The sequence below is a fragment of the Lepus europaeus genome, chromosome 2 (genome assembly GCF_033115175.1).
Source record: "Lepus europaeus isolate LE1 chromosome 2, mLepTim1.pri, whole genome shotgun sequence".
Classification (NCBI taxonomy): Eukaryota; Metazoa; Chordata; class Mammalia; order Lagomorpha; family Leporidae; genus Lepus; species Lepus europaeus.
Window position 1 is genome coordinate 110,125,004 of NC_084828.1, and position 16,402 is coordinate 110,141,405.

At 41.2% G+C, this 16,402-nt stretch overlaps 1 protein-coding gene and 1 pseudogene across 1 annotated transcript in view; one reads left to right on the top strand and one right to left on the bottom strand.

The window, feature by feature from the left end:
* The window catches only part of PRKCI (protein kinase C iota), a 93,428-nt gene that overhangs the window by 30,480 nt on the left and 46,546 nt on the right, over window positions 1–16,402 (bottom strand). The window contains exons 4-7 of the mRNA XM_062211942.1: window positions 10,986–11,036; window positions 7,496–7,581; window positions 5,274–5,414; window positions 832–886 (exon numbers count right to left, since the gene is read on the bottom strand). Coding sequence (XP_062067926.1) covers window positions 832–886; window positions 5,274–5,414; window positions 7,496–7,581; window positions 10,986–11,036 — 333 coding nt within the window. The remainder of the gene's footprint in view (window positions 1–831; window positions 887–5,273; window positions 5,415–7,495; window positions 7,582–10,985; window positions 11,037–16,402) is intronic.
* Window positions 1,862–1,980, top strand: LOC133752917 (small nucleolar RNA SNORA31; annotated as a pseudogene).

The following is a 16,402-nucleotide window of genomic DNA, read 5'->3' on the forward strand; positions in this document are numbered from 1 at the left end:
CAAAAGACTGTATTCTGTCCTTCCAAAGAAAATTCCTGCTTTCCTGTTCTTGATCAGGATGCTCTACTCCCTTTAACTGATCTCCAAATTTCCCAGACACGACTTTAAGGGGTTGCATCTACCTAACCTTTTAACTCATATCATCTTTTTAGAAATACTTATGCTGTATCTCTATATCTTTTATTTAACTTCTATTTCTGATAATAAAAGTCTAATAAAAACAGGTTGCTTGGGCCGGTATTGTGGTGTACAGATAAATCTGCCACCTGCTGTGCAGGCATCCCATATGGGTGCCTATTTAAGTTCTGGCTGCTCCACTTCCATTCCAGCTCTCTGCTATGGCCTGGGAAAGCAGTGGAAGATGGCCCAAGTCCTTGGGCCCCTACACCTAAGTGGGAGACCTGGAAGAAGCTCCTGGTTCCTGGTTTCGGATCCGCACAGCTCCGGCTGTTGCAGCCAACTGGGGAGTGAACCAGCAGATGGAAGACCTCTCTCTCTGTCTCTACCTCTCTCTGTAACTCTTTCAAATAAATAAAATAAATCATTAAAAAAAAAATCTAAGTTTGCTGAATGTAAAGGAGTCTCAAAGGAAATTTATATGAACTAGAAAAAATAGTCTTTTTGTTTACTTAATATAGTTGTCCTTTTAAAATGCCAAATATGCATGTTAAATATTGTGACTGAAATTACCACCACAAATACGCTTACCTACTTTTATTTGAGAAGAACATAGATGTTTTAAACAGGAGCAAAAGAGCCATCTAAAGAAGCCTCTAAAGGTTACTTTGTTAAGGAATAATAAAGAACAAGAGTTGGCATGGACAATCTTACCTGTCTGAGGGTGGTCCGAATGCATGGATGACTGGTCCAAAGGCATCATTGGTTCCTACAAGCAGTTCCAAAGACACAGTGACTAGTAGATTCTTTATTTTATTTTATGAAGCCATACAATATGCCTATGAATGAGGTAGTGTTGGTCATACTTTATAGAAAAGAACCACAAAATTAATTTCAGATTATTGATGAGAAATCAAATCAAACTCCTAAATATTCTCATTTGTTTCTCTCCTATGTCACCTATTCTTCCTTCACGCTCCATTTTTAAGTCTAGCAGAATCCCTAGATTGTCAGTTCTTTAGCAGAGGTCCAGAGACAGACTTTAGAATGTTTACAAACTCACTAAAATTATTTGTAAAAATCTGTGTTTCCCATTTTTTAAAGATGTTAATGGCCTTAAAAAGGAAAAGAAAACTTCTTAGAAACCAATTTACCTATCAGCCATCTCACAAACAATGCTAATTCAACCAAAATTGTTACTAATTCAGTAATCTTAGAACCAAGTTTACTGAATATCATCAGGAAAAATTAAACTTGAAAAAGCATTAATTATACAGTTATAACTTTAAGGATATCATAAGAATAGGTTCATAAGTAAACATATAGATTTTTAAATGAATTCAACATCCATCCTTTATGTCTTTTATACCAATATAATCACAAACCCTGCCTTTCTTTCCTTCTACATGTATGTAGAAACACAAGTCGTGGAGTAGGCTTATCATGGGGCAGTGGGTTAAGCTACCACTTGGGATGTACATATGTCCCACATCAGGGTGCCTAGTTCAAGTCCCAGTTACTCCATTTCTGATCCAGCTTCCTTCTATTGTGCCTGGGAAGGTAGCAGATGATGGCTCAAGTCCCGGCCACCCACAGAGAGACTTAGAATGAGGTTGTATACTCCTGGGTTCAGCCTGGCCAGCCCTGGTTGTTGTGGGCATTTAGGGAGTGAACCAGAGGATGGAAGATCCTTCACTTTCTGACATTCTGCCTTTCAAATAAATTAATTAAACACCCACACAATCTGCATTCATGGACCTTGAAAAATTTGTTATTGCTCTTTGGTTTGCAATAGGATGTGAAAGAAAAATCCCTGCACTTCCTGCCTTTGTGGCACCCTGGAATGAACTGGAGAATACATTTGCAGTCTAGAAAACTTGGGTAATATTCCTTCTTTTTTCAGTAACAAAATTGGCAACTACTTTGGATCTATCACTGCTCATCATAACTGGCAGCTGCTTGTCATGCACTCAACACCAGGACTTTGAAAAAATAGCACTGCTGTTACCTTGAGCTCCTCATTTATTTTGATCATGATATGCTTGGAGTGAAGGCATTGTTTCTAAGGAAAAAACACTGTCATGTGGACACCTAAGTATAGCCACAGTAAGCTGGATAAATTACGTTTGTAATTTTTAACCTTTTGCTTTTCCCTAAGATTGGATTTTTTGGGGCTGGCATTGTAGCACCTTGGGGTAAACTGCTGCTTATCATGCCAGCATCCCATATAGAAGCACCAGCTTGAATCCCAGCTACTATGCTTCTGATTCAGCTCCTGGCTAATGCACCTGGGAAAGCAGCAGAAGATGGTCCAAATGCTTGGATCCCTGCCACCTATGTGGGAGACCCAGATGGAGTTCCTCGCTTCAGCCTGGCCCAGCCCTGGCTGTTGCAGCTATTTGGGGAATGAACCAGCAGATGGAAGATCTCTTTCTCTGTCTCTCCCTGTCACTTGTCTTTCAAATAAATAGAATAAATCATAAAATCAAAAAGGCTTGGACTTTTCTCCTAACTACAAACCTGTTCTTAACCTTAAGTGAACTAGCTAAATAACTGTAATTCCAAAAAACCACAAGTAATTTTTTTTTTTAATTTTGTTTAAAAGATAGAGAACACACACACAGGGAGACAAACATTCACTGGTTCACTCTCCAAATGTCTGCAAAGTGAGGGATAGGCCAGGCTGAAGCCAAAAGACAAAAACTCATCTAAGGGGCTGGTGCCGCAGCTCAATAGGCTAATCCTCTGCCTGCGGCACCGGCACTCTGGGTTCTAATCCTGGTCGGGGCACCGGTTCTGTCCCGGTTGCTCCTCTTCCAGTCCAGCTCTCTGCTATGGCCCGGGAGTGCAGTGGAGGATGGCCCAAGTGCTTGGGCCCTGCACCCCATGGGAGACCAGGAGAAGCACCTGGCTCCCGGCTTCGGATCAGCGCAGTACACCGGCCGCAGTGGCCAATGGGGGGTGAACCAATGGAAGGAAGGAAGACCTTTCTCTCTGTCTCTCTCTCACTGTCCACTCTGACTGTCCAAAAACAAAACAAACAAACAAAAAAAACCAAACAACTCATCTAATGGGGCCGGCGCGGTGGTGCACTAGGTTAATCCTCCGCCTGCAGCACCGGAATCCCATATGGGCGCCAGGTTCTAGTCCTGGTTGCTCCTCTTCCAGTCCAGCTCTCTGCTGTGGCCCGGGAAGGCAGTGGAGGGTGGCCCAGGTGCTTGGGCGCCTGCACCCACATGGGAAACCAGGAAAGAAGCTCCTGGCTCCTGGCTTAGGATTGGCATAGCTCCGGCCGTGGCGGCCATTTGATGAGTGAACCAACGGAAGGAAGACCTTTCTCTCTGTCTCTCTCACTGTCTATAACTCTGTCAAATAAATAAATAAATAAATCTTTAAAAAAAAAAAAAAACTCATCTAAGTCTCCCATGTGGGTGGCAAGGATCCAAGCACTTGAATCATTATCTTTTGCCTCTCAGGATTGTGCATTAGGAGAAACCTGGATTGGAAGCAGATGAGTTGGAACTAGACCAGGTACCATGTGGGCAGGCATCCCAAGCAGCAACTTAACCACTGTGACAACAGCCCTCTCCATTTATGTTTTTTGTTTTTTTCATTTTATTTGAAAGGCAGAGAGGAACATGGCATAATCGTTCTAAAGCAGTTTAGAAAGATGTATCCTGACCTTTAAAATGCCTTTTTTCAGAATGGGCATTTGGCAGTGGTTAAGCTATTGCTTTGGATGCCTACATCCTATATGGAAGTGCCTGAGATCAAATTCCCACCTCTGCTTCTACTCCAGTTTCCTGATAACACACCTGAGAAGCAGCAGATGATGGCCCAATAATCCAAGTGAGAGCCAGATAGAGTTTCTGGCTTCTGGCATTAGCTGGGCCCACCCTAGCTGTTGCAGCCATTTGGGGAGGGAACCAGCAGATGAAAGATCTCTCTATCTCTCTGCTTTTCAAATAAATAAATAAAAAATTTTTAAAGATTTATATATTTGAAAGGCAGAGTTACAGAGAGGGGAGGGAAAGAGAGAGAGAGATCTTCCATCCACTAGTTCACTTCCCAAAAGGATGCATTGGCCTGCACTGGGCCAGGAGCTTCTTCCAGATCTCCCACATGGGTGCAGGGGCCCAAGCACTTGGGCCCTTTTCTGGTGCTTTTCGAGACCATCAGCAGGGAGCTGGATCAGAAGTGGAGCAGCCAGGACTTGAATTAGCGCCCATACAGGAATGCTGGTGCTGCAGGCAGTGGTTTAATCTGCTGCACCACAGCCCCAGCCCTACAAATAAATTTTTTTAATGCAATTCTTTTAACTCAGTAATTCTACTTCTGGATCCTTAAGGAAGTAAGATTTATCTTTCAGAAAATTCATTATGATTTTCTTTATAGGAAGTTTTAGAAAACAACTCAAATATTCTGTCACAGGGAACAAGTTAAATAAATTATGGCACAGACATATAACAAACTATGCTAAAAATGACCAGGATATGCATAGATAGGGGAAGGTAACAAATGTTCAGTGAGAAAAGGATGCAGTAGGTGCACAGTGGGATAAGCCAGCTCCTGGGATGCCGGCATCCCATATGGGCACTGGTTTGTGTCCCAGCTGCTCCATTTCCAACACAGCTCCCTGCTAATGGCTTGGAAAGAGCAATGGAGGATGGCCCAAGTGCCTGGGCCCCTGCCACCCGCATGGAAGACCTGGATACAGCTCTTGGCTCCTGACTTCAGCCTGGGCAAGGCTGGATGTTGTGGCCAACCAGGGAGGGAACGAGCAGATGGAAAATCTATCTCTTCTCTCTCTGTAACTGTGACTTTCAAAATGAATGAATAAATCTTAAAATGGGTGTTATAAACTAATGAGTTTAGCTTAATAAAGAGGGGTGAAAATCTCTTAAATGGTTCTCCCCATATCTTCCTAATTTGGACCTGCAGATCAACAAATAAATGATATCCCAGAAACAAATGTCATCATAGTTATTTCAAGTTTCAAAGTTTACAATATGTGAATTAGAACATAAAGTATTCCTACTCACACTGTTAATAACTTTCTGAAACAGTAATTCCTTAATACTTATATAACTTAGCCCCTGATTTAGTAGTGTTATCAAGTATACCCTATTAAAAAAAAAAAGACATTTTTATCTTACGGGTGGCAAAGAATGCCGTCCACATTCAATTGTGACGAGTTTGTGGCACTTCTTATGAACCAGCAGCTTACAGTTGATGCACTTATATCCCTGGCGTCCAAGTCCCCATATTCGGTCCGTGCAGATAGCACAGTGAGCACGCTGGAAAAAGTAATTCCACAACATTTTCTTAACAAAATATGGTCATAATCATTCCCCAACAGTTTGTTCATAAGATAGTGAAAGTAAGTGGCTTCTCCAACTTAATTCCTTTCATCACGTTATCAACTGCCAGTTCATGGCTAAACAAAACTTCCTCATACATAATTTTTCAAAAGCTATGATGGCCAGTGAAAAACAACAAAAAAGAGTCCTTGTTTTAAAGAGACATGAAATTTGCAGCCATGTTCTTTCCAAGGTCAAGAGTTCTCCATTTTCACATAATAAAGTTCAGAGTAATGAAAACAGAGCAAATGAATTAAACCTCAAATACATATGGCCTTCTAGACTGTTCAATGGTCAAACTAAAGCCCTGCTTTCTTGAAGCAGAACACCTAAAGCGATTTTCATGTCAAAGCCTTTTTAAATATTAATGCTGCTGAGGCCGGCGCCACAGCTCACTAGGCTAATCCTCCGCCTGTGGCGCCGGCACCCGGGTTCTAGTCCTGGTCGGGGCGCCGGATTCTGTCCCGGTTGCTCCTCTTCCAGTCCAGCTCTCTGCTGTGGCCCGGGAATGCAGGAGAGGATGGCCCAAGTGCTTGGGCCCTGCACCCGCATGGGAGACCAGGAGAAGCACCTGGCTCCTGGCTTCGGATCAGTGTGGTGTGCCGGCCGCAGCGGCCACTGGGGGGTGAACCAACAGAAAAGGAAGGCCTTTCTCTCTGCCTCTCTCTCACTGTCCACTCTGCCTGTCAAAAAAAAAATATTAATGCTGCTGAGAATAAAAGAGTTTGGGAATCTCAGGTGGTTGTTTCTATGCACATTAAATAATTCAGAATACAAATTTGCAATTATCAAAAGTATAAAAATAAGGAATTCAGGAGACTGCCTGCATTCAACCGCTGGCTCCACCATTTACCAGCTGTGTCATCTGGGGCAAGTTACTTGCTTGCACTTTAGCTAACTCATCTGTACTACAGAAATATATAGCACCCATCTCACAGGGTGGGTATAAGGAGTCAATGAGTCAGATATAAAGCATCTGGCAAAGTACAAGCACAGTACAGCTATATAAGTGTATGATATTATTATTTTTCAATATCATGAAAATTCATTTTTGGCAGTAAATGGTTTGAAACATAAACTGCTTATTTTCTGGCCACCATGAAGTATATTTAAAAATCCAATTTTCTTATTGCTAGATAATCAAATACTTAATCATTCAATCTGAAGCATTTTTTTGTTTTGTTTTGTTTTTGTTTTGTTTTTTTGACAGGCAGAGTCAGACAGTGAAAGAGAGGTCTTCCTTCCGTTGGTTCACCTCCCAAATGGCTGCTACGGCCAGAGCACTGCGCCGATCCGAAGCCAAGAGCCAGGTGCTTCCTCCTGGTCTCCCATGCGGTTGCACAGCCCAAGCACTTGGGCCATCGTCCACTGCCTTCCCGGGCCACAGAAGAGAGCTGGACTGGAAGAGGAGCAACCGGGACTAGAACCAGTGCCCCAACCGGGACTAGAACCTGGGGTGCCGGCACCACAGGCAGAGGATTAGCCTAGTGAGCCGCGGTGCCGGCCCAATTTGAAGCATTTTTAAGAGTGAAAAGGATGCTATTAAAAATTACATAGGGGAACAGCGCTGTGGCATAGCAGGTAAAGCCACTGCCTGCAGTGCCGGCATCCCATATGGACACTGGTTCAAATCCTGGCTGTTCCACTTCTGATCCAGCTCTCTGCTATATGGCCTGGGAAAGCAGTAGAGGATGGCCCAAGTCTTTGCATCCCTGCACTCATGTGGGAAGACCTGGGGGAAGCTCCTGGCTCCTGGCTTCGGATCAGAGCAGCTCTGGCCTTTGCAGCCAATTGGGGAGTGAACCAGCAGATGGAAGACCTTTCTCTCTATCTCTCCTCTCTCTGTGTAACTCTGACTTTCAAATAAATAAAATACATCTTTAAAAAAAATTACATATGGCCCAGCTACTAAATACTTTAAAAGAAAATAAGGCTTAGTTACAAAACAACCTTTCTTTCATAGAAGAAAGGAAAAAAAAAAAGTCTGACATTATCAGAATGCAACAAACTGTATTTACCCTATTGAACCTCTTGGCTTGAAACGTATGACCATTTGCACAGTAAAGCTTTCTCCAGCGGCGGGCACCTCTGCGGTAGATGGATTCTGAAGTGATTATGAATGGAAACAAAAGAAAAGAGAAGAGCAAGCTTGAGTAGAAGTCAGTTTCTAATAAAGTCTTTAATTTTTTTCATGATATCTATTCCAAGTAAAAACATATATACTGCTTAGAAACTTGAAATTGAAACAGTTAAAGGTTCATCAAGACAAAATAGACAAAAAAAGACCTTAGCCTTGGCCATTACTGCATTTGAGGAATGCACTGGCAGGTAGTATCTTGCTGTTCATCTCTCCTCTGTCTCTCTGATTCTCAAATAAATAAAAATAAATCTGAAAAACTGTAGAAAATATAAACATTTGAATAACATTGCTTTTGTTTTTTCAAAATTTACATTTCATTTCAAAAGTTTTTTAAACCTTTTCTCTCTAGGAATTAGTCAAGATTCAGGCTTTGCCTTTGGTTGTTACACTTTTTAGTCTCCTTAATGTAATCTAAAACATTCACTGTGCCTTGTTTTTATTTGTTTTCCTCACAGTGTTGACTTTTTAGAGTCTAGGCAGTTGTCTTATAGCCCACATTCTGGATTTGTCTGTTTCCTTACGATCAGAATCATTGTTAAATACTTTTAGCAAAACTAATACATAGTAAAGGGTATTTCTTATGTTATTACATCAAGAGGTACAGAAATGTCAGAATTTTGTTTCCCATTACTAATCCTGATCACTGTTATATGTAGTGATTCTAGATCTCTTCACTGTGAAAGTGCACTTTAATTTTTGTAAGTAATTGTTATATTTTATAACCACAATTATATCTTCTTCCCCAGTGACCTCTTATTCAATGTTTTTTGTTTTTTGTTTTTTTTTTTAATAATAATCTCCTTAAATACATTTAGATGGTCTGGTGTTGTGGTGTAGTAGGCTAAGCCTCCATTTGCAGTGCTGGCATTCCATATGGGTGCCAGTTTGTATCCTGGCTGCTCCACTTCCGATCCAGCTCTCTGCTTAAGGCCTGGGAAAGCAGGACAAGATGGCCCAAGTGCTTGGGCCCCTGCACCTGCGTGGGAGATGTGGAGGAAGTTCCTGCTTTACAACTGGCCCAATTCTGGCCATTGTGGCCACATGGGGAGTGAGCCAGTGGATGGAAGGCCTTTCTCTCTGCCTCTTCCTCTGTCTGTAATGCTACTTCTCAAATAAATAAATCTTTTATAAAAAAAGAAAAAAACATTTAGTGAAAGAGGTCCAGAAATATCAATTGTAGTTCACATCTATAATTTTGATTGAGTCCATCACTACTGTAACTGTTATCATTTCCCCTCACATTGTAGTTCAGTGATATAATAGAGGTGGTGTCAAAATTCCCACCAATGAATTTTAAAATGAGAAAGTGAACACAAAGTATAATGAAAAGTTAGAAAATTGTATTTTATCTGTGAAGGCTGCTACAAACCTAAAATAGATGTGGAGTTGGGACTCTGGAATCAAAAAGACTCTGGCTCTGCACAAACAACGAACACCCATTTCTCCAAGAACTCGTGAGAGCAGCGTTCACGGCTTTAGTCCACCTGCCACTGGAACCCCAGAAATATACTCCCACCTGGATCTGAACTTGCATTTTTCATTATTGCTTCCGTATCCTATTTATTCCTTGTATTTCCCCATCTTCTTACATAGTACACAGCCCCCACACTCTTCTTTACAAACATTCATAGTCCTTACATCTCCTTTTTCACTTAGGATAATGAAGTTTCAGAATTAAAAGCTTATAACTATTTCACTTACTTCAGTAAAACATTTAGCACCATTCTTGCTAATGTCATGGAAATGTGAAGAAACCACAAATGAAAATGAGTTGCCTAGTTATAAATTATGCCATAAAACAAAAGCAATAACTTAACAGCAAACATATGCTTACATGTATAATTATATCAGAATAGTAGTTTGACTTCCAGTTCACCTCCTTAATAGAAATTCCCATAACAATTCCTAGGAACACATGCTGAAGTATTTAAAGGTGAAATGTTATGTCAGTCACTCTTAAATGGCACAACAGAAAAATAAAAAAGCATGTTTTTCCCTATGCGTGCCTACGCATACACAGAGACAGATCAGACATAAAGCTAACAGGCAAAATGTTCATTGGTAAATCTCAGCAAAGGTTATATGGGGATTCTTGTTTTAAATGTTGCCAACACCTCTATAGGTCTGAAAATGTCCAAAATTAAAAAGCAGATGGGGCCAGCGCTGTGGTGCAGCGGGTTAAAGCCCTGGCCTGAAGCGCCGACATCCCATATGGGCGCTGGTTCTAGTTCCTGCTGCGCCTCTTCCAATCCAGCTCTCTGCTATGGCCTGGGAAAGCAGTAGAAAATGGCCCAAGTCCTTGGGCCCCTGCACCCATGTGGAAGACCTGGAAGAAGCTCCTGGCTCCTTCGGATCGGTGCAGCTCCGGCCATTGGGCCATCTGGGGAGTGGACCAGCGGATGGAAGACCTTTCTCTGCCTTTCCTTCTCTCTGTGTAACTCTGACTTTTAAATAAATAAATAAATCTTTAAAAAAAAAAAAGCAGAAAGATATGACTCGAAATTTATTTTTCTTTCATATGTACAACAATTATAAGTTATAGCTAGGAACTATCTGAATTTTGGGCCGGCACCGTGGCTCACTTGGTTAATCCTCCACCTGTGGCACCAGCATCCCATATGGGCGCCGTGTTCTAGTCCTGGTTGCTCCTCTTCTAGGCCAGCTCTCTGCTGTGGCCCGGGAAGGCAGTGGAGGATGGCCCAGGTGCTTGGGAGCCTGCACCCGCATGGGAGACCTGGAAGAAGCACCTGGTTCCTGGCTTTGGATCGGCGCAGCGCCAGCCGTAACAGCCATTTGGGGAGTGAACCAATGGAAGGAAGACCTTTTTCTCTTTCTCTCCCTCTCACTGTCTATAACTCTACCTGTCCAAAAAAAAAAAACTATCTGAATTTCGAACAATTTAGGTAGTCACTAATATATTTATTCTAAATTCTAAAAAACAGGGGAAAAAATGAAGGGCCAGCACTGTAGACAGTGACTTAACCTGCTGCGCCACAGTGCCAGTATCCTATATGGGCACAAGTTCAAGCCAGCTGCTCTACTTCTGATCTGCCTATCTACTCATGTGCCTGGGAAAGCAGCAAAGGATGGCCCAAGTGCTTGGGCCCCTGTACCCACGTGGGAGACCCAGATGAAGCTTCTGGCTCCTGGTTTTGGCCTGGCCCAGTCCTGGCTGCTGCAGCCCTTTGGGGAATGAGCTAAAGAATAGCAGATCGATCTTTCTGTGTCCACCTCTCCCTCTCTAACTCTGCCTTCCCAATAAATAAATAAATCTTAAATAAAATGAAATCAAACTTCTATTTTTGATTATTTTTCACTTGTGCTATTGCATAACTCTTTTCAAAGATATGAAGCTTATAAATACTCACTATCCTCTCCTGGACAAGGCATTCCAGGACGTTCTGGTACACAAGGGAATACTGAAAGGAAATAAACTAAAATTAATAGCATATTTAAACACTCAAATTACACAGACCTAAAAGTAATCCAAATTTTAAACGGACTCTCTCTTTTGGAACAAGATATTAGCATAAAGTCTGTATTATCTGTCAAAGATATCCATTTCACCAAGGCTATATAAAGGAAGTTTTCATGGAAACAAACCTATCTATAGACAATGTATCAAAAGTTTGAATCAGTAATTTCAGTCCCTGTTATATCACTATATTTTAAATTAACTATTATTTCTTAAATCTTTGTTGTAGTAACACATTTGCTACAACAAAAATTGCACACAAATATGGAACATAAAACATTAGAGGGGTGGGCACTTCACGCAGGTTAAGCTGCTATTTGGGATGCCTGTATTTCATACTGAGTGCTCATTCAAGTCCTGGTTACTCGCTTCCAATCCAGCTTTCTGCTAATGCATCTTGGGAGGCAGCAGATGATAGATCAAATGGCTTGGGCCTATGTCACCCATGATCTGTGAGATACCCAGATGGAGTTCCAGGTCCCTGGCTCTGGCCTGGTTTAACCCTGCCGTCGTGGGCATTTGGGGAGTGAACCAGCAAATGGAAGCACTCTGTCCCTCTCTCTGTTGCTCTGCTTTTCAAATCTATGTAAATAAATATTTTTTAAAATTACAGTTTTTGGATGATGTATACTCAATTTAAAAATAATGACAGGAAGAATACCAAAATCTAAAAATGAGTTTACTTTAGAAACTATAAATTGACATACTAATTTAAGCTATTTTTATAATAGGTAGAATACAAAGCAATAGGAAATTTATGAAGTTAATACAGTAAAGGACACATGTTAATAAAGAGCAGAGCAGGAGCTGGAATTGTAGCACAGAAAGCCATCACCTACAACACCAGCATCCCATGTGGGAGCTGGCTTGAGTCCTGGTTGCTCTACTTCTGATCCAGCTCCCTGCTAATGGCCTGGGAAAAGCAGCAGAAGATGGCCCAAGTGTTTGGGCCACTGCCACCTATGAGGGAGGCCAAGATGAAGTTCCTGGCACCTGGCTCAGGCCTGGTCCAGCACTGGTCGTTGCAGCCATCTGGGGCATGAACCTGTACATGGAAGATCTGTTTTTCCTTTTCTCTCTGTAACTGACTTTCAAAATAAACAAACAAATCTTTTAAAGAATAAAATAAAGACAGGCGGCAAGATGGCGGAATAGGCAGGGAGCACACTTAGTCTGGGGGGAGAGAAAATTTAATATAAGTGGAGATACTGCAGGGTCAAGGAAGAGTAGGGGATGAAACAGCAGAGGAAACTCTTCCGGAACTAGTGATTCACAGTGGACCTGCGTGGAGAGCGTGGGAGCCCAAGTTCGGGACACCAGCGGCAGACTCAACGCACCAGCGCTGGAACGCGAGGTGAGCCGAACCTCCATAGCCCGAGATACCAGCAGGCAAGCGGAAAGAGGAGGCTAGAGGGAACGAGGCTTGAAACTCCGTGGGGAAAAGTTCACCAGGCTAACTAGAAGAGAGAGAAAAAAAATAAAAAAAGTGACCGATACGGACACAAGTTTCTCTCTCTCCGCTCACCTCTCAAAGGCGAGCAAGACAGAGCAGGCGCCATTTTGGACATACGTCATAAGCAGGGCGACCTCAGGTCTGCACCGGCCCTGAGCCTAGCAGAAAAACCTGACTCTGGGGGGAGGGGTGAAATAACAGGAGATTAGCATCTAACTTGGCAACCCAGTGGGAGATTTCAGGAGAATTGGAGCCCACACTGAGGGCAGCAGAGATTCCCTGTGTGGTCCTTGGGAAAGAGCTTCCGATCTCTGGCTCCTGTGGGTATATCATTTGCCTGCTAACTACCTCCAATTACGTTCAGCTGTGCGGAATTACTTCCCTTTTAAATCAAAAAAAGAAAGAGAGATTTACCACTCCTAACCTGGGAGTGTCATCCTTGACACACCCTCAACCCTGAGGAACCAAACACAGCTCTCAGTCCACACTCATCTCAAGCCTCTAAGGCTCCACTGAAAGCAGACAGTCCACTTAATATAGAGCCATAGTGTAACAAGAAAAAACACCACAGTGAAGAAACCAAATATCTCCAACATGCCAAACAACAAACGCAAAAACCAAGCTAACAAGAACAAGGAAGAAACTATGACGCCCCCAAATGAAAAAGACACCCCAATTCAAGATTATGAAGATGATGAGATCGAAGAAATGCAAGAAGCAGATCTCAAAAAATTGATAAGAACATTAAGAAGTTCTCAAAAACAAATTCTTGAACTACAGAAATCCTTCATGGACAAGATAGAAAATCTCTCTCGTGAAAGTGAAATATTAAGGAGGAATCAAAATGAAATGAAACAACTAGTGGAACAAGAAACTCTGATAGTGACGAGAAATCATAATGAAATGAAGAATTCAATAGATCAAATGACAAACACATTAGAGAGCCTTAAAAACAGAATGGGCGAAGCAGAAGAGAGAATATCAGACTTAGAAGACAGAGAACAGGAAAGGAAACAGGCAAACCAAAGAAAAGAAGAAGAAATTAGAAATCTAAAAAATATTGTCGGGAATCTACAGGATACTATTAAAAAACCCAACATTCGGGTTCTAGGAGTTCCTGAAGGCATGGAGAGGGAGAAAGGATTAGAAAGCATTTTCAGTGAGATACTAGCAGAAAATTTCCCAGGTTTGGAGAAGGACAGAGGCATCTTAGTACAGGAAGCTTATAGAACCCCTAATAAACATGACCAAGAGAGATCCTCACCACGACATGTTGTAATCAAACTCACCACAGTGAAACATAAAGAAAAGATCCTAAAATGTGCAAGAGAGAAACGTCAGATCACTCTTAGAGGATCTCCAATTAAACTCACAGCAGACTTCTCATCAGAAACCCTACAAGCTAGAAGGGAATGGCGAGACATAGCCCAGGTACTAAGAGAGAAAAACTGCCAGCCCAGAATACTATATCCTGCAAAGCTCTCATTTGTGAATGAAGGTGAAATTAAGACTTTTCATAGCAAACAGAAACTGAAAGAATTTGTTGCCACTCATCCTGCCCTGCAAAAGATGCTTAAAGATGTCTTACACACAGAAACACAGAAACATGGTCACCAATATGAAAGAAGGTAAAGGAAGGAAACCTCACAGCAAAAGATCACAGGAAGCTCAATTTCTCTTTGACATAGAATTAAACTCTGATGCTCTGTTAAAGCAATGTGTTAAAGTAATCTAATATGTTCTCTTGATGTCTGTTAAATTCTAATTGTTCAAAAACAGCTGAATTTTTATTAAGAGCTATGGGTTATTTAAATATGTGCTTTTTTCAAAAATTTGAATAATCACCTTGTAACAATGATCAAATTTGGTCTATGTTATGTCATGATTTTAAGAAATCTTATTTCAACCAGATATTTTGGATTTTGAGCCTTCTTGGCATTCTTGACAGGCATTCAAAAACTCAAAGTTTCAAACAATCTGGTCTCTAAAATTTCCAGTAAATCCTGGACTTTGGTTTTTCCAGTTTGGGCCCAACTGAAAAAATCGAAGGACCTATGTCTCTCATCTTATAGAGACACCAACTAATCAGTCTATTTGGAGTATATTAGAAGGACTGTCAAGATGTGATGTGGTACCAGACTTTAAGTTTCTATAATGGAAAATGCTATTAATACAAATGTTTGAGAATTAAAAAGTCTAATGATCTTGTGTTACTAGACATGATAGTTATCTTAATGAGAAAGCCCCAGAGGCTTAAAGGGTTAAATACTTGTAAAATCCTACAGGTGCTTTCAAAAATACTGTGAAGTAAGCAAGTGCCTCTTGTTGGTTGATGAGTTTATAATTTTAAACATGGCGACTTAAAGTCTTTTGTCATCCACAGTTATATATGATCTGCTGCTCATAAAACTAAAGCGTTGTTGGTTCTGTGTTTAGCTGTCCTCCTATAGGTTCCTATGGACTTTTTCCAGCCACTTTTATTGTATTCAGTACTTTGGGATGGCTCTGTAAACAGATGAAGCCAATAATGTATTAACAGTACCAACTGAGAGAAAGTCTGGCTAACTGAGGTTACTAAAACCAAAAAGCAATTCAAATCAATTGGCAATCTACAAAAAGAGTTAAAGATTTTAAAAGCTATTATTAAAATTGCTATATTGGTCTATTATGCTATATTATATGTGTGTACATATTGTATGTCCACATGGGGAAATTTTATTAAGAGTTTTATTTTAAATGGCTTATAGATAAGATTGTCCATAAATTTAAGCTGCTAAAATCAATCAAAGATACATTTTAATTTGTGGGACCTGAATCTGTGTATCATATGTTTTAGACTTGTTGGTAGAAAGAAACTAAAAACATTTTAGATGGTTGTGCTTAAGTTTACTGGCTAAACAAACTACACCATGTTAGATATTTAAGAGGTGTTTTCAAATACATGATTCTTAAAATTTATAGAAGGCATTGGACCTTCTGGTAAATGTTTTCTTAAGTTGTTATCTAATGGTTGAAACGGTTTGCTAAGTATTCACGTGATATTGCTATTGTCAGCAAGCGATCTAGGACTTGCTCCCTCATTTCTCTATTCTAAGCCCAACTTCTTCTTTCATTTCTCTATTCTCTTCAAGGTAGGAAACTAATTCTATTATGAAGGAATCTGTAGGATGCACAATTTAATCTTTAGACCTTATAAAAGAGATGGCTAACATTTTTCTGCAATAGCATAGCCAAAATAAGAACTCAAATAATAATCTCATAGCTAGATTCACTTCGCCATCAGCGAAGTATACAGTAAGTAGAAAAAACCTCCCTTTCAGACCAAAGGGAAAGAAAGTTTTAAAGTGAGAATATAATTTTCCTCATGGGCATTGTCTACCTTAGAAAAACTACTACAGAACATGCCTGTGACTATAGACTTGTAGTTCAGGCCACCGAAGATTAGAGATGGGAAACGGGCACTCCCTTGACTTGCATCCTCTGGTCTGCTTTAACACAAACCAGGAGGAAAAGAAAGCTCGGCATCAGAAGCAATGGGTGGCAGGCCTATTAATGGCTGATCTGTACAGCGATCTGCCCTCAAGGAGACCCAACAGGCCAGTCCACTGCAGTGGCTTTCAATGTGGTAAGCCTGGGCTTCAGCAGAAGTCAGCTTGTGAAGAGCCCTGGCAGCTCTGCCAAGAGTTGGATCACTGGAAATGGACCTGCCCTGGAGTCGAAGGATGCCCAGGTCAGAGCCACAGATCTTATTGGCTCTAAGCTGAAAAGCCCTTCCCTCAGCCCAACTTCCAAAGTGACCACTGCAGCTGAGGGGACGGCCAAGTAGGGTCAGCAACATTGCAGGCAGAACTGTCAAT